The sequence below is a fragment of the Zingiber officinale genome, chromosome 8B, assembly GCF_018446385.1.
Source record: "Zingiber officinale cultivar Zhangliang chromosome 8B, Zo_v1.1, whole genome shotgun sequence".
Classification (NCBI taxonomy): Eukaryota; Viridiplantae; Streptophyta; class Magnoliopsida; order Zingiberales; family Zingiberaceae; genus Zingiber; species Zingiber officinale.
Genome location: NC_056001.1, coordinates 7534558 through 7552840, shown reverse-complemented (window position 1 = coordinate 7552840; position 18283 = coordinate 7534558). Strand labels below are relative to the sequence as shown.

The 18283-nt window shown below is 37.0% G+C and overlaps 1 protein-coding gene and 2 pseudogenes across 1 annotated transcript; all 3 read left to right on the top strand.

Moving 5' to 3' along the window:
- The first annotated feature begins 433 nt into the window (after window positions 1-433).
- On the top strand, window positions 434-4139 carry LOC122013458 (annotated as a pseudogene).
- Window positions 4140-4874: 735 nt separating this feature from the next.
- Window positions 4875-8473, top strand: LOC122013457 (annotated as a pseudogene).
- Window positions 8474-9444: 971 nt separating this feature from the next.
- Window positions 9445-16652, top strand: LOC122015513 (transcription factor ILR3-like). The gene is made up of 5 exons (XM_042572452.1): window positions 9445-9720; window positions 10818-10865; window positions 10961-11038; window positions 11140-11302; window positions 16091-16652. Exons 1-5 carry the CDS (start codon window positions 9584-9586, stop codon window positions 16358-16360), a joined length of 696 nt encoding a protein of 231 aa, XP_042428386.1. The 5' UTR covers window positions 9445-9583; the 3' UTR covers window positions 16361-16652.
- Window positions 16653-18283: the final 1631 nt, after the last annotated feature.

The window sequence follows — 18283 nt, the reverse complement described above, 5'->3', positions numbered from 1 at the left end:
AATCTCACCTATCAGTAACCCTTGATCTAGGAGCGGACCAAGAGTTGTGGTTCAGAGGATCCAGGCTGCCTAAGAGAACGCCTTGAAATCTCCCTCGGTATTTCATTTTACGACTTCCGCAATTCTTGATTTTACCCATGGAAATTTGCTTCGTCTTTTTTCTAAATATTCTTCGTCTTTCACTTGTTTATTTTTTGCCCTTTAAGACAAAATAAAAAATAGGGGAAAAAATTAAGTAACAAATGAGATTATTTTTTAAACCCCGAAATTTACAATAAAAAAAGTATGCTCAGTTATATCTTCACTACCAATTAAAGAGACCGCTACATATTAGTTAAAGAGCGAAAACCCTAAAACCAATTCTCGTAGATATCTTCTTTTTCCTATACCTTATCTTCTCCCTCGTCTCCCGATACTCTCTATTCATCTTCAAATGGCGACGATTTCCATCTCCTCATGTTCTATGAACCACCAGAAGCCCCTATTAACCTCCAATATCCCACAGTCCTTTCTTCTTCTCCCGCTTCCCGCCTTGAAATTCCCCTGCACTCGTCACGCCCTCGTCGCTCCTCTATCCTCCGCCCTCCGCGCGGCGGCTTCGGTGATCCGCGCGATTGCTGTGGGTTCTGATTATTCGTCAAGGAGGGGTGGCGGCAGCGGCAACGAGCCCAGGGAGACTATCCTGCTTCCTGGCTGCGATTATAATCATTGGCTTATTGTGATGGAGTTTCCCAAGGCTCCGGCTCCTACGCAGGAGCAAATAATGATCAAGACATATCTGGACACGCTTGCCACTGTTCTCGGAAGGTAAAATCTTCAGCTCTAATTTAACCTGGTTTGTCAATTAAGTTCATGCTTTTAAACCTGCGTTATGCTTATCATTGTTTAGGGTTTTTTTTTTTTGGATAGTTAACGAACTAATCATGTTTTTAACCTGGTGGTTTCTTTGTTTAGTTTGAAATTTTTAATTCATCAAAAAGAAACATTTACAAATTAAATACATGCAATTTATTAAACAATGATTATAACTATTGTAGGAAAGTTGGATAAAATGAGAAAGAAAAGTGGATTATTGGTAAAATTTACGTCAACCTATTTGAACAGGAACCTTGGTTGAAACTCAGTGTGTTCGAGTTTCATGGAACCAAATTCAGGTATAAAATGTTTAACCTATGCTAGACGTAAACATGTTAGTTTTGTTGTGTCATGGGATAAAATTACCTAGTTGCAAGTAGGCTTCTAGTAGTTAAGTTCTGTTGTTCTATATTATATTTTGATAATCAATAATTAAATATTATAATCACAAATGAAAGATTCTTTTACTCTTAAGTACATAGTTTTAAAAAATTGGACAAAAGCATTTCCTAAATTTGTCAGAATATTAATTAGACAATGGAAACTTGTTGAACGTTTGTCGTCGTGTCTATGTAAAACATATTCTGATATTCTTTTCTGACTGACGTCTTGTATTCTACCACATTGCCTTAACATGTATTGATTTTTCTCCTTTTAGGGATACCTATTAGCAAGGCAAAGTGAGGAGAGGAGTGAGAATAATCCCTCCATTTAGAGTTTAGAATTAGATCCAATGGAGGAAGCCCGAGAAGGTAATAAATGAATGGGTTAAGATTTCTCCCCTCTTATACAAAAGTTCCACATATAAGGGGAGCCCAATAGTCCCCTCTTTGAATAAAAGAGGATTTTTTTTCTTTCCCCTTAAATAAGCTAATATCTTATTATTTGGATTTATCTCCTAGATGAAGTGACTTTGAAAAGAAATTTTAAAAAGGGAAAAATGAAGGGAAAAAAAAAGAGATTCATTGATTCATTGTTCAAAATTTTGATGGGCACAATTACATATAGCCGATGATGTAAATTCAGCAAGGGTAATAGCTCTTTTATCTCTTAGTATAAGTTGAGCAGAGCTGCATACATATACAAAATTGTCTAGTTCATGAGGAACAGTATTTAGCTAGATGCACTTTGAATATAATGGAGGTTTTAAAGGCAAAATTTGGTGGGACCTTGTTAATCCGAATTATATTTAACTCTGTCTACAATTATAATTTTTTAAAAAAATCTCTAGTGGGACCATGGTATTCATTGACCTAGAAAAAGTTTATGATACAGTCCAAGAGAAATTATATGGAGAATTCTAGAAAAGAGAAGCGTAAGCGTAACATATATTAAACTAATTAAAGATATGTATGAGGATGTAACGACTAGAGTAAAAATTTCAGGCGGAGTAACTGAAACATTTTCAATAAAGATAGGGTTACATCAAGGATCAGCTCTAAGTTCCTATCTTTTTACGTGTATGTTGTTTGCAAATGATTTTGTTTTAGTAGATAAAACACGGGAAGGAGTAAATGCTAAACTAAAATCTTGGTGGAAAACACTATAAGGGAAAGGTTTTAGGCTTAGTAGAATAAAGACAGAATATATGAAATTTAACTTTAGCAATATTAGACATAATGAGACAATTGTTAAAATAGGAGATGATGGAGGGATTGAGAGAGATGTCGTACATAGAATATAAATAGGATAGTTGAAATAGAGGAGAGCGTCGAGTGTTTTATGTGACCGTAAAACACCTCTAAAATTTAAAAGAAAATTCTATAAAACTGCAGTTAGACATGCTATGTTATATGAAGTTGAATGTTGGACTATGACTCGAGCACATGAGCAAAAGATGAGAGTTGCAAAGATGAGGATGTTAAGATGGATGTGTGGACATACAAGGATGGACAGAATAAGAAATGAGAGCATGCAGTCAGAGTTGCATCTATTGAGGAAAAATTTTGAGAGACACATTTAAGATGGTACGGACATGTACAACCAATAAATGTTTCAAATAGGCGATGTGAAGTTATGACAAATACGCATATCAAACAAGGAAGAGGAAAACAAAAAAAAACTTGATTAGCAATAATAAAACAAGATAAAAGTTATTTAAGTATAGACGATGATATAGGAGGAAATAAAGCTCAATAGCGTAAAATGATCCATATAGCCGACCCCACCTAGTGGGATAAGGCTTGGTTGTTGCCGTTGTTGTTGTATCTTTTCATATTCTGACAAATTGACTATTGCCTAGCGGAAGTTGCTGTTTATTTTAATATAAATGATAAATGTGGATGTTTTTGCATAAGTACTTGCCAATAACGGCTTATTTGTTGACTTAAACTACCTATGGTTATCCTATTACCCAGGAGATAGTAACAGAGATTAATATTTATCTGGAGGTAGTGAATAAATATAGATACCATAGTTGGCTCAATTATTATCTATTTTTCTGGGAATAAATTGTTCAAGCAGAGATTAGCTGGTAAATTTTCATCTCTAAGTGCAGCTAGAGGAAATTGAACTTATGGTCATCATTTAAAGAGTCAGCATGCTCATTGTGATGTGAAAAGGACGAGTTGCCAGTATCAAGGATCTGAAAATTCAGCCTTTTCAAATTCATTCAAATATATTATTACCTGTAAATTTCTCATATCATATAATGGAGTTGCTTTAGGTAGTTTTGTTGAATTAACGTGCCTGCCTGCTGTTAAGTTGCAGTTAAAAATGTAGTAATTCTTTCATGCTATTTGATTCCCGCATGCTGTCCTAGTGGGTTCGTCCTTGTTCATTACAATGAATCACATACTTCTTCTTAGCAGTATGGAAGAAGCCAAGAAGAACATGTATGCGTTTAGTACAACAACTTATACAGGGCTCCAGTGCACTGTCTCTGAAGAAACATCAGAAAAATTCAAAGGTATCTTTGGTTCCATGGAAACACAATTCCCTTGTTTCATCCTATAAATGTGTGCACAATCTGTCGTTTCATGCAGGACTGCCAGGCATTCTCTGAGTATTGCCTGATTCATATATTGATGTCAAAAATAAAGATTACGGAGGTTAGTGAGTGTAAATCATTAATTTTTTTCCTTTCCAGTTTTCATGTGTTCTCATTCATGCTCTTTATTTCAGGTGACAAATATATAAATGGGGAGTTCATCCCTTGTACCTACCCTAATTATCAACCCAAGCAACGTTCAAAGAATGAAAGCAGAAGATACGTGAGACGCAGGGATGGTCCAACACCAGAAAGGAAAAGAGGCGGCGATTCATCTCAGGCTGGGCCTGCTTAGGCATGAGTCTGAAGCATCCACCGACCTTGATTTACAATAATCTCTTTTAGGATCATCAGTTGTCGTGTTCGTATATTGGAAGGCTACATCGAATTTAGCCGGATGCCTCTTGTGGCAACGGCGCTGTAAATTTTTAGGTGTGCCATTACCATGTTCTGGTGGGGGTGACAGGAAGGAGGCCGGATCCTCTGGACCGCAAAGTGCGGTCCAGAAGATGGACCACTTCACTCATAGGTAAAAAATCATGGACCCTACTTGGTATACAGGTAGGGTCCATGAGATCCCACCTATCAGTAACCCCTGGTCCAGGAGTGGACCAGGGGTTGTGGTTCAGAGGATCCGGGTTGCCTAAGAGAACGCCTTGAAATCTCCTTCAGTATTTCATTTTACGGCTGAGAAAATAGAAGGAAACGACTTCTGCAATTCTTCGTTTTACCCATGCAAATTTGCTTCGTCTTTTTTCTAAATATTCTTCGTCTTTCACTTGTTTATTTTTTGCCCTTTAAGACAAAATAAAAAATAGGGGAAAAATTAAGTGACAAATGAGATTTTTTTTTTAAACCCCGAAATTTACAATAAAAAAAAGTATGCTCAGTTATATCTTCACTGCGAATTAAAGAGACCGCTACGTATTAGTTAAAGAGCGAAAACCCTAAACCCATTTCTCGCAGATATCTTCTTTTTCCCATACCTTATCTTCTCCCCCGTCTCCCGATACTCTCTATTCATCTTCAAATGGCGACGATTTCCTTCTCCTCAAGTTTTGTGATCCACCAGAAGCCCTTATTAACCTCCAATATTCCACAGTTCTCTCTTCTTCTCTCGCTTCCCGCCTCGAAATTCCCCTGCACTCGCCACGCCCTCGTTGCTCCTCTATCCTCCGGCCTCCGCGCGACGGCTTCGGTGATCCGCGCGATTGCTGTGGGTTCTGATTATTCATCAAGGAGGGGTGGCGGCGGCGGCAACGAACCCAGGGAGACTATCCTGCTTCCTGGCTGCAATTATAATCATTGGCTTATTGTGATGGAGTTTCCCAAGGATCCGGCTCCTACGCGAGAGCAGATAATGATCGAGACATATCTGGACACGCTTGCCACTGTTCTCAGAAGGTGAAATCTTCAACTCTAATTTAACCCTGTTTGTCAATTAAGTTCATGCTTTTAGCTCTGCGTTATGCTTACCGTTGTTTAGGGTTTTTTTTTTTTGGATAGTTAACGAACTAATCATGTTTTTAACCTGGTGGTTTCTTTGTTTAGTTTGAAATTTTTAATTCATCAAAAAGAAACATTTACAAATTAAATACATGCAGTTTATTAAACAATGATTATAATTGTTGTAGGAAAGTTGGATAAAATGAGAAAGAAAAGTAGATTATTGGTAAAATTTACGTCAACCTATTTGAACAGGAACCTTGGATGAAACTCAGTGTGTTCGAGTTTCATGGAACCAAATTCAGGTATAAAGTGTTTAACTTATGGTAGACGTAAACATGTTAGTTTTGTTGTGTCATGGGATAAAATTACCTAGTTGCAAGTAGGCTTCTAATAGTTAAGTTCTGTTGTTCTATATTATATTTTGATAATCAATAATTAAATATTATAATCACAAATGAAAGATTCTTTTACTCTTAAGTACATAGTTTTAAAAAATTGGACAAAAGCATTTCCTAAATTTGTCAGAATATTAATTAGACAATGGAAACTTGTTGAACGTTTGTCGTCGTGTCTATGTAAAACATATTCTGATATTCTTTTTTGACTGACGTCTTGTATTCTACCACATTGCCTTAACATGTATTGATTTTTCTCCTTTTAGGGATACCTATTAGCAAGGCAAAGTGAGGAGAGGAGTGAGAATAATCCCTCCATTTAGAGTTTAGAATTAGATCCAATGGAGGAAGCCCGAGAAGGTAATAAATGAATGGGTTAAGATTTCTCCCCTCTTATACAAAAGTTCCACATATAAGGGGAGCCCAATAGTCCCCTCTTTGAATAAAAGAGGATTTTTTTTTTCTTGACCCTTAAATAAGCTAATATCTTATTATTTGGATTTATCTCCTAGATGAAGTGACTTTGAAAAGAAATTTTAAAAAGGGAAAAATGAAGGGAAAAAAAAAGAGATTCATTGATTCATTGTTCAAATTTTTGATGGGCACAATTACATATAGCCGATGATGTAAATTCAGCAAGGGTAATAGCTCTTTTATCTCTTAGTATAAGTTGAGCAGAGCTGCATACATATACAAAATTGTCTAGTTCATGAGGAACAGTATTTAGCTAGATGCACTTTGAATATAATGGAGGTTTTAAAGGCAAAATTTGGTGGGACCTTGTTAATCCGAATTATATTTAACTCTGTCTACAATTATAATTTTTTAAAAAAATCTCTAGTGGGACCATGGTATTCATTGACCTAGAAAAAGTTTATGATACAGTCCAAGAGAAATTATATGGAGAATTCTAGAAAAGAGAAGCGTAAGCGTAACATATATTAAACTAATTAAAGATATGTATGAGGATGTAACGACTAGAGTAAAAATTTCAGGCAGAGTAACTGAAACATTTTTAATAAAGATAGGGTTACATCAAGGATCAGCTCTAAGTTCCTATCTTTTTACGTGTATGTTGTTTGCAAATGATTTTGTTTTAGTAGATAAAACACGGGAAGGAGTAAATGCTAAACTAAAATCTTGGTGGAAAACACTATAAGGGAAAGGTTTTAGGCTTAGTAGAATAAAGACAGAATATATGAAATTTAACTTTAGCAATATTAGACATAATGAGACAATTGTTAAAATAGGAGATGATGGAGGGATTGAGAGAGATGTCGTACATAGAATATAAATAGGATAGTTGAAATAGAGGAGAGCGTCGAGTGTTTTATGTGACCGTAAAACACCTCTAAAATTTAAAAGAAAATTCTATAAAACTGCAGTTAGACATGCTATGTTATATGAAGTTGAATGTTGGACTATGACTCGAGCACATGAGCAAAAGATGAGAGTTGCAAAGATGAGGATGTTAAGATGGATGTGTGGACATACAAGGATGGACAGAATAAGAAATGAGAGCATGCAGTCAGAGTTGCATCTATTGAGGAAAAATTTTGAGAGACACATTTAAGATGGTACGGACATGTACAACCAATAAATGTTTCAAATAGGCGATATGAAGTTATGACAAATACGCATATCAAACAAGGAAGAGGAAAACAAAAAAAAACTTGATTAGCAATAATAAAACAAGATAAAAGTTATTTAAGTATAGACGATGATATAGGAGGAAATAAAGCTCAATAGCGTAAAATGATCCATATAGCCGACCCCACCTAGTGGGATAAGGCTTGGTTGTTGCCGTTGTTGTTGTATCTTTTCATATTCTGACAAATTGACTACTGCCTAGCGGAAGTTGCTGTTTGTTTTAATATAAATGATTAATGTGGATGTTTTTGCATAAGTACTTGCCAATAACGGCTTATTTGTTGACTTAAACTAACTATGGTTATCCTATTACCCAGGAGATAGTAACAGAGATTAGTATTTATCTGGAGGTAGTGAATAAATATAGATACCATAGTTGGTTCAATTATTATCTATTTGTCTGGGAATAAATTGTTCAAGCAGGGATTAGCTGGTAAATTTTCATCTCTAAGTGCAGCTAGAGGAAATTGAACTTATGGTCATCATTTAAAGAGTCAGCATGCTCATTGTGATGTGAAAAGGACGAGTTGCCAATATCAAGAATATGAAAATTCAGCCTTTTCAAATTCATTCAAATATATTATTACCTGTAAATTTCTCATATCATATAATGGAGTTGCTTTAGGTAGCTTTGTTGAATTCACGTGTCTGCTGTTAAGTTGCAGTTACAAATGTAGTAATTCTTTCATGCTATTTGATTTCCGCATGCTGTCCTAGTGGGTTCGTCCTTGTTCATTACAATGAATCACATATTTCTTCTTAGCAGCATGGAAGAAGCCAAGAAGATCATGTATGCGTTTAGTACAACAACTTATACAGGTTCCAGTGCACTGTTTCTGAAGAAACATCAGAAAAATTCAAAGGTATCTTTGGTTCCATGGAAACACAACTTCCTTGTTTCATCCTATAAATGTGTGCACAATTTGTCGTTTCATGCAGGACTGCTAGGCGTTCTCTGGGTATTGCCTGATTCATATATTGATGTCAAAAATAAAGATTACGGAGGTTAATGAGTATAAATCATTAATTTTTTTACCTTTCCGATTTCTATGTATTCTCATTCATGCTATTTATTTCAGGTGACAAATATATAAACCCAAGCAACGTTCAAAGAATGAAAGCAGAAGATACGTGAGACACAGGGATGATCCAACACCAGAAAGGAAAAGAGGCGACGATTCATCTCAAGCTGGGCCTACTTAGGCATGAGTCTGAAGCATCCACCGGCTTTGATTTACAATAATCTCTTTTAGGATCATCAGTTGTCGTGTTCGTATAATGGAAGGCTACATCGAATTTAGCCCGATGCCTCTTGTGGCAACGACACTGTAAATTTTTAGGTGTGCCATTACCATGTTCTAGCGGGGGTGATAGGAAGTGTGGGTTCATATTCTTGATGTTGACAGCCACGAAAAGTTAATTGAAGTTACTACTTTGTATGAGCGGAGACGGTTTAAACTTATTAACCATTAATCTTATTGATTATTATCGCTCGCATGAGTTGATATACTTGGCAGCTTAAAGTGGAAGAAATTATCTTGAATTCTATTCAAAAGTGTTTTCATAGTAAATATGATATTTATTAGGTTATTTCTAGTGTCAAACCTTTTTTTTTTTAAGAAAAAGTTGTTCTCTACCATTTCAAAATCATGAAAATGCATCTTTTATGATTTTATCACCAACTATTCCCATCCAAAGAAAACAAAAAACGATTCGGGTTCGATTCAGTGAGTTAAGAACACAATTTGATGTTCTAAATGGCGACTCCACGACAATGTCTAATTGATTAAGGATGATAGCTTTATTATAATGGCTAAGACATCAATTTCCATAGCACATATATCCTTAAAAAAATTTCTTCCGAAAAATTTATCACATAATAATTTCACTAGATGAAGAGAGAGATAATTTTAAGGTATTTGGATGATTTTGTAATGTTATAAGGGACATTTTGTGAAAAATATTGGTCTGATCTGAAAAGTTACACCTTTGCCTTGCGAACACCCGTTGGTACCCGCGGAGTATGCCATAGTTCTAATCATAATTGGTGAGGTAGATAAATAGGTATTAACAATCAGTAACTGCAATTTCCAAGTATATCCACCGTGAGAGTGCGAGCTCAGCAGCTGTAAAGAAAAAGACATAAAAAAAAGGAAAGAACGACGAAAACCAACCATCCTCCCAACATCGAATTGGTACCCGATTCCTCCTTTGACCGCCGCCGGCGATACCTAGGTTTCCGGCGATGGGCTCGTCGGAGAACCCGAATTGGTTACTGGAGTCCCTGATCGACGAAATCCCCGTTCCAGAGGGGGGTTTTGCAGGGAACAACGATGGCTTTTATTGGACTGCTCAGGGATTCAATCCTTCCTCTGGCGTCAGGTGATTTCGTCCACGAATCTTGGGGTTTTCATTCGAATACTCGCTTTGAAAACCTCTTCCCCTTTTTGATGGGTCGGGATGGCCGTTGTCTTCTAAATTTGTGATTTTGACGTCTCTTTCTTAGGGCTTGATGCTTGCTTTCTGTTCCGGTATTGAAACCTAAGGTTGGTGTTACTTTGATGCATGATTGTGAGATTTGGCTGCGTCATAATTATCGTCAGAACTGTAGTTTTATGTTTTTCAAAGACCTTGTCAAATTGATTAGCGTGGGCGAATTCTTTTCGCCTATCTAAGTTATGAGGATGAGTGAGTCACGGTATGTTTACTTGCTTGCTTGGTAGGGCTTTTCCTCTGTAGTGATTCACCTACTTTGATCTAGTAGTGGTGATATTTACTTCTTTTTTTTTTTTTTTGTTGATTCGCCTTATTTCATGAGATCTATGTGAACTAACCCCGCTTGTATTATAAGATATTTTATCTTTAATATTAGTTAGAATACAAAAGGTAAACATATAGCAGATAGATGAATCTTTATCATGGTTCTGTGCATCAAAAGTTTGCTACTAGAGCCTGCAAGATCTAGACTATTCCAATTGTTAAATGTTTTTGGTCATCGATGTTTGCCCTTATCTGGTCTTTGGGATATAGGTTTTTCAGGATGTAGCCAATATCTAATTTTTCTGAGTGGACTTAGTGGAGTTAGGTTTTACGGTTGCTGATAGTTCTTCATGCTAAATTGCTAATTTAGTTCTTTTCTATCATTTGTATTTTATGTTTTTTTAGTTCTATGAGTTTTCATCAACTTATTCCACAATCTTTTCTGTTCATTTCTTTTTTTATTCTTAATTTATTTTCTACTCTCATGCTAGAATTTTGTCCATATCATACTTGGACTATTTACAGTTTACATATGTACCTAGACATTTCATTTCTTGCATCCTTTTTTTTGCTTAAGTTGTAACTCATTCGTTTTCTATTCCCTTTGCTAGGATATGTTATATCATCCTTGGATTATTTATATTGCATATGTTTTTGGGTATTTTATTCATTACGTTGTTTTTACTTAAGGTGTAACTCATTTGATTCAAAATTGACAGCTCACTTGCAAATTCTGATAGCATCAAAGAACCAGTTAATGGAAAGCGGTTAATTCCTCAGACTTTCACCTATATATTAGATTTTTTTTCTAATTTATGCGTTTTGTGGGCCCTTTTATAATTACACTGCTTTTGAGTTGCAGTTCTAGGTCAGAAACCTGTGCTAAACCTGCTACCAAAGCTTGTAGAGAAAAAATGAGGAGGGACAAGTTGAATGACCGGTACTATTTGTTAATTATCATAATGTGAACCAATAATGATGTAATCACTTATCATTAATGATCAAATGTCTTGAGGTTTTTTACTTTGGTTTTGATTTTAGATTCCTGGAATTGGCCTCTCTTCTTGAACCTGGAAAGCAGCCAAAAACTGATAAAGCAGCAATTCTAAATGACGCTACTCGCTTGCTGACTCAGCTCCGCAGTGAGGCACAAAAGCTTAAGGAATCAAATGGAACTCTTGAAGAGAAGATAAAAGAACTGAAGGTATGTTGGACTATCATTTTGTATTCACATTCTGGCATCTCTAGATTGATTGTGCCGGTGGTTCAGATTGAATTCTATGATGTTGATTATGTGGTTCTAATACAATCATATAGGTTGGCCTAGCAGTATAAGAGTATAAGTTTCCAATCTGTGTTGTATGTGCATTGAGTAAGTGAAACTCTACATAGATTTGAGCACTAAATAGTTGTCAATGTGAGCATGTGTCTTTTATGTAAAAAAAAATAAAAGACAGCTCGGTGCACGAAGCTCCCGTCATGCGGGGTCTCGGAGAAGGATCCATTGTACGCAGTCTTACCCTTTTTTTTGCAAGAAGCTGTTTCTAGGATTCGAACCCGTGACCTTTTGGTCACAGGGCAACAACTTTACCTTACCATTGCGCCAAGGCTCCCCTCCTAGCATGTGTCTTTTATGTGCATTAAAAAAATATTTTCTCCCTGGTTGATCTAATTTGAGGAAAAGTTGAACTATTAGAATAATTAATTGCATGCGAAAGGAATAATATTGAGGTGTTTGTTAGGAAGGTTAGAGATCAGATCCAGGGGCAAGGATAACCAACATTCTTTGAGAAGCCAGCAGTGATCCTCTTGGAAAAGGGAATATAGAATAAGAGAGAATTAAGCATGTGAGAAAATTTTTTGTGATTAAATTTGCTTGATTCCTAACGCGCGCGCGCGCGCACACACACACATGCACGGCTACCTTTTATTTTAACCGTTTCTAATAGACAAAACCAATTGGATAAAAAAACTCATTCAAACATATTTGCCACTTGGCTAGTGGAAGCTACATAGCTTGCCCTAGAAGTTTGGATGGAAAGAAAACATCATTCAAATAGAGTAGATATTGATCAGATGAATAAATATATAGTGGCCAGTTGAAATGAGGAAGAATTTCTAGAATCTTGTGATCGCTGTGCCCACATAGGTGATGGACCGCGTTGACCGGTTAGAAGGGGGGTTGAATAGCCTACACAAAAAGAAAACTACCCTTCTCGAACTTTCAAAATAACACTTACATAAATAAAATAAACAAATAAAACTGAAAGAAGAGGCAAAGAGATTTTTACTTGGTTATAATCGGAGAAGTTGTTAATCCAAGGAATGAGTCGCATTAGAATCTCCTTCAGATAGAGAAGCCTCTTACAGCAATGACGTACAAACAAATAGAAGCTAAACTACTAAAAGTAAGCGCACAAGTGTTGAGTACACAATTCTTGAATTGATTAAAAAGCATCTGGACCAAGGCTGTATTTATAGCCTTGGTCGGGACGCCTGGAAGGGTTCCAGGCGCTTGAGAGGGGATAAAATTTTACCCCCTTCGCAATGGATCGCGTTTGACTGCGATCCGGTCAAAACTCAATTCCGAGCGCTCGAAATGGCTCCGGGCGCCCGAACCATTATAGTCAACAAAGTTGACTTTTGGTCCGGGCCCTCTGCTCCGGTGCTGCTTGCCTCAGTCCGGGTCTTCCGTTCCGGCTCCGCTCGCTTAAGTGATTTCAGCCAACCGAAATAAGGCTCACCCGAACCCAATTTCGGCCTTCTCGAGCAACCTTCCGCTCCGGCTTCTTGACCCTCGGAAACGTCGCGCGCCTCCTTCTTGTCCGCCCGCGTACTCTTCCTCAGCACCTTTTCCCTCGGACGCACCGAGCCCGTTGACTCTCTCCCGTGCCGTCCTTCTCGCTAGCTGCGTCTTTTGCTCGACTCCCTGAGCTCCTGAGCTCCTAAGCTCCTGCACACTTAGACACAAGGTTAAAATACCACAGGACCTAACTTAGCTTGTTGATCACATCAAAACAACCCTGGGGTTCAAACAATAGGTAGTAAGAGAAATTCTCATGAGATCATGGTGCAAGAAACTATACTTCATGGATTAGAATATTGAACAATTAGGAAACAACAACAACAAAAATAATGTAGAGATATGAAAATGGAACATGTGGGATTATTAGAAAGATAAAATAAGAAATGTTAATATTCAGTAACAATCAATTGTATACTCGAAGAAATGATATTTGAGTAGTAAGTAAATTTAGATGGTTCGTACACATTCAAGGATAACCAATTATTGTCAGCATGTGTTATAAGGTGTGGGTTGAGTCGCAATGAGCGCAACCTTTATTTGGCGTTGGAAGTTGAAATGACCGCAACCCTCATATTTAGTTGCCACATTGAGTTTGAAATAAATAAACTTCCAATAAGCTAGAGGAAGATGTTTAACTAGTTACTTTGTTAGAGTTGAAAGTAAGAGAATAAAATGTTAGGATCACAATGGCATGATATTGTCCATTTTGGGCCTAAGCTATCATGGATTTGTTTTTGGGCTCTACTCAAAAGTTCTCATACCAATAGAGATATCTTTCATTTTATAAACCATGATCTTTTCCATGCGAGACTTTGATTGTATTCCTAACAATCCTCCCCTCAAACGAAGGACCAACATTATTCTCATGGTCCAGGTCTCTCCTCAAGCATCTTGCTCCGGGCCTCCCCTCAAGTATCCGATCACTATTGATCTACTCTGGGCCTCCCCTCAAGCACCCAATCAATCGAGGTTACTCTGTCCTCTAAGACTTTTTCACCACCTAAGGTTCACTCCCTGGGATTTCCACCAAACATTCGGTCACTCTTGACCTTGGACTTCGCTTTTCAACCCAATGTCAAAATCATACTCTTTGAGATAAACCAGTGTTCTAAATGGAGGCCGAGGAGACCGCTTAGGCAAGAGACGGGCATCAACCGCACCGCCTTTGCCTGAGGCAGTGCTTTAAGCGATAATTCACCTCCTATTGCCATTGCCGCGCCTCGAATCGAAGCTGTCGCCGTTTCGCCACTACAAGGTGTCCCGATGCGTCGCTTGGTCCCGGCAACAACAACAAGTCAGGACACATCGCACAAGCCTGGACACATCGTCCGAGCATGGCAACGGGCCTAGAAGCATCACTTGAGCCCTCATGGATTTTTTTTTGGATTCACCCAAAAGGTCTCATACCAATGGAGATATATTTCATCTTATAAACCCACGATCTTCAAAGAGTATTTTTAATATGAAACTTTGATTGTATTCCCAATATAAACATCCAATATACAGAATGTTTAACAAACTTATACATTTGAAATACCTGAAATCTAATCATATGAAAATGGACTGATTTTTCTGGTATGATTCTTCCGTATATTAGGAATTTAGTCTTATTTTTCATGATCTGAATAATTGAGTCGGATAAGATGCTTTAAAAACTCAACTTGACCTGTTACCAGTTCCAGAGGGAGGCCTAAAATTTTTTAGGAAACATAAGAAAACATGAAACTCAATATTGTTATTGCTGCCATAGAGTTCAGAGGAGGGGTGAGATTTGAGCTGTCATAGGGTTCAGTGGAGTACTAAGATGGTGTGCCCCTGTGGACTCCTATGGCTCCAGTAGTCCATGTTGTGTTGCAGTTAGCAATATCTGTGTGGTGAATTTGATTTTATCTAAGATGATGAAAATGTTGGAATAACCATTTATGCATTCGAGGCAGTTTCTTACCTTGCGTTCATTGAGTTTGCCTATAGATTTTGTTTGTTTGATTCTCATGTGGTTGGTTATAGACAAATATATTCCTGTCTTGGAAGACCAATCTTTTACTCTTTGAAACTGTCTTCCATTTGTAATCCCTATTAGAATTCAGTTACTGGCTAGTCCATATGAAAAACTCAAAATGCTGCTGTTTTATATCAATTCATAGTTCGGGCTAGTCTAATACTATTGTGTATTAATCATTGCTAAACAAGGAAATTACTGGTTATAGGTTTGGCAGTAAATAATTCTGAGATTTATTATTCCTTCCCCCAACCAACACCTAGATACCATTTTGGCATCATCAATTCATTTAAGTCTTTCTAATGTCTTTTTTGTTTCTTCCACAAAATATAAATCTCATTCTACCGTCGGTCAAAGATTGTGGCTATATATACTATCTAGTTTTATTACTTTAATGAGGATCTTGTATTTTTAATCATATATTAGCCCTTGCCCTAAAAAGAAGAGGAAATTGAAAGACTGGTACAATCAGAGATCTGAGGTTGATGGTTGGGCAATTTGGGAACCATAGATACAAAACAATTGTGTAGGATGTATGCTGCTAGAGAATAATAAATTCTATTGTGGACCAGATAGATGTCTCTTTGATAGATGATCTAATAAAATAAAGTATGTTAAATTGTATTAACATGTTCAAAACTGATGATAAATTGCCTTGTTCGAATCAATTAACGTTGATGCTAAGAGTGAAAAAAAAAACCCTGGGATGTTGGTCTGTTAGGCCATCCGCAACTTGCGCTTCCGGAAAATTTTCGTGGGTTTGGCAGGTTACCTCAGGGATTAGTCGGTTTGAAGAGCTGAGTTCTAGATTACCAAAAAAGGAAAATGAAAGAAACCCTACATTAATTGTTAAAAGTGCTTTAAATGATCTGGATACAGCAGTGGTTTTACGCATGTAGAATCCAGTGCAACTATAATTGGTAAAGTTTTAGTTGCTAGCTGGGACAGGGACATTAATTTTGCCAAGAAGTTTCCAGTTTCTCTTTGATTTTTTTAGAGGAAAGATTGGTACTGATATTTTTTTATCAGAAAAAATTGTTTTTTAGATGCTTGGCAGAGACCTGATTTGCAAATTACTGGATTGCTAAAAAAATCCTAGTTTTTTTTACAGCCAAAAATGTTTTTGTTACAAGTTATTCTGTCCTATAAATGATCCATTAGTTAATAATGGGTTATGGTGTTCTCAGGATGAGAAGAATGAACTCCGTGAAGAGAAGCAGAGGCTGAAGGCAGAAAAGGAAAGCCTTGAGAACCAAATAAAGCTTCTGAACGCAAGATCAAGTTATGTTGCTCACCCGCCTGTTATACCAACTCCCTTCCCAGTCCCTGGTCAACAAACCGGACACAAGCTAATGATGCCAATCATGGGTTATCCTGGCTACCCGATGTGGCAATTCATGCCCCCTGCCGATGTTGATACCTCGCAGGATGCTGATAAATGCTCACCTGTTGCCTGAGCGATTGACTGATCAAACATTCAATTCTACGTATGTGAAGGATTGTAGATGGTTTCATCATCAGTTTAAGTTACTGAACGTACTTCTGTAGGATGCTGATAAATGCCCACCTGTTGCCTTAGCAAATGACTGATCAAAAATTCAATTCTACCTATGCCACATAATGTAGATGATTTCACCATCAGTTTAAGTTTCTGGACACTTTATGGGTATGCAGGTTTATGGTGAATGCCTTATCTATTTGTACTATATATGAATCGGCGAAGAATAAAGTTTCTGATTTCTGTCTGTATTTGCACCGTAGATGGGATGACATGACCTCCCTCACTTGCTGATGCTTATTTATTGAATGATAGAAAGTTCCATGTGTTACAAAGCTATGTGGATTAAGCAATTGAGGGGTTTATGGGTGAAACGTTCAAAATTCAAGATTACCAAAAGGCTAGATTCTACGAGTTGCAACTGTTAAGTCACTAGTTCTTCTTTTAACAAAGCAACAATGTATAAAGAAACTATCCTAATCATTCTCCCATTGTTGCATCACTTCTCATCATCCCATTAGATCTCCCATTGTTGCATCACTTCTCATCATCCCACTGGATCAGCTGGTTAGGTGTCTGCAGCTTGTCACTGAAGTCGTGGGGTCGAAGGTCGTCAGTTGTACTCAGGGATAAAACTCTGGTCTGCTGCGCTAAAAATTCCTTTGACCCCCAGTCACCTATCCTGCCCAGCATTAACCGTGATTTACTCCCTCTGGAATCTTGTAGGGTCGAGGCCAGGGGGCCGCTAACCGTGATTTACTCCCTCTGGAATCTTGTAGGGTCGAGGCCAGGGGGCCCCTAGGGTGGCGGTTCCACCTTTTCCCACTTCTCATCATCCCATCTGACAACAAGTATAATATGAGATTATTATCTAAAATAAGTCCGCTTAAGCGGTGTGGTGGTTGAGATATGGAACATTTTCATATAAGGTTTTAGGGTTGAAACTCATATGTCTGAGCATGTCTTGACCATTTATACTAATAGGGGATTAATCATCTTTTATCATATCTAAAACAACACATCATTTAACATTCTATATTTGAAAACAATCTTCGTCATTATTAAATCAAAGACCCCAATTTCAAAATTCATACTTTTAAAGAGTGAAGCAATTCAGGGTTTGTCATTTGCCAAAGATTTATGGAAAACATCAAAAGATAAAGATGGGAGTGACTAAGACAAAAAATGAAGGTGCTCAAATTAAACAATTTTTTTATTATCAGAGAGGAACTAGATAGTAGCAAATAAGTAACTCGATGGAAGTAAGAAAGTTCGGAAGGAAGAATATAAGGATTTGCCTAAACCACAAGGTGTCAGGAACCAGAGGCATTAAAAAAAATTATTTTTTTATGTTCAACAACTAGAGTTTTGGTTTGCTGACCATCAAGGTTTCATTGATTTATATAATGTTTTATAGTTACTCTGACCATGTTAAAAGATTCTCACGTGAAAAGTAACTGAGCCAATTATTCTTCACATTGACATAGATAGGAATACTACAGAACAATTTAAAATATCAGTGGAGCATATCTTAGTCATCTTCACTTTCCTAGAACTTTCCTTTTACTATACTCAAGCACATCATAATCAAGTATGAAATTATGAGGAAAACAACCAATGTGTTCATCAAATGCCAAGAATCGAGATTGTATGAAAAAAAAATAGTCCAACACTATCAAAATCAATTTGAGAGTTAATTATTATAAAGTCTTTATCATCCACGAATCTAAGTCATCTTCATCTTCTTGGAACTTTCCTTTTACTATGGTTAAGTATATCATAACCAAGTATAAAGTTATGAGGAAAACAACCAACGTCTTCCAAGAATTGAGATTGTGTGAAAAAAAAAGGTCCAACACTATCAAAATCAATTTGGGAGTTG

What these genes read in the sequence shown, in the direction of transcription:
- LOC122015513 (XM_042572452.1), top strand. Translation starts at nt 9,584, where the DNA reads ATGGGCTCGTCGGAGAACCCGAATTGGTTACTGGAGTCCCTGATCGAC. An exon ending in AATCCTTCCTCTGGCGTCAG is followed by an intron (nt 9,721 to 10,817) that starts GTGATTTCGTCC and finishes CAAAATTGACAG; the next exon opens with CTCACTTGCAAATTCTGATA. An exon ending in GAACCAGTTAATGGAAAGCG is followed by an intron (nt 10,866 to 10,960) that starts GTTAATTCCTCA and finishes TTTGAGTTGCAG; the next exon opens with TTCTAGGTCAGAAACCTGTG.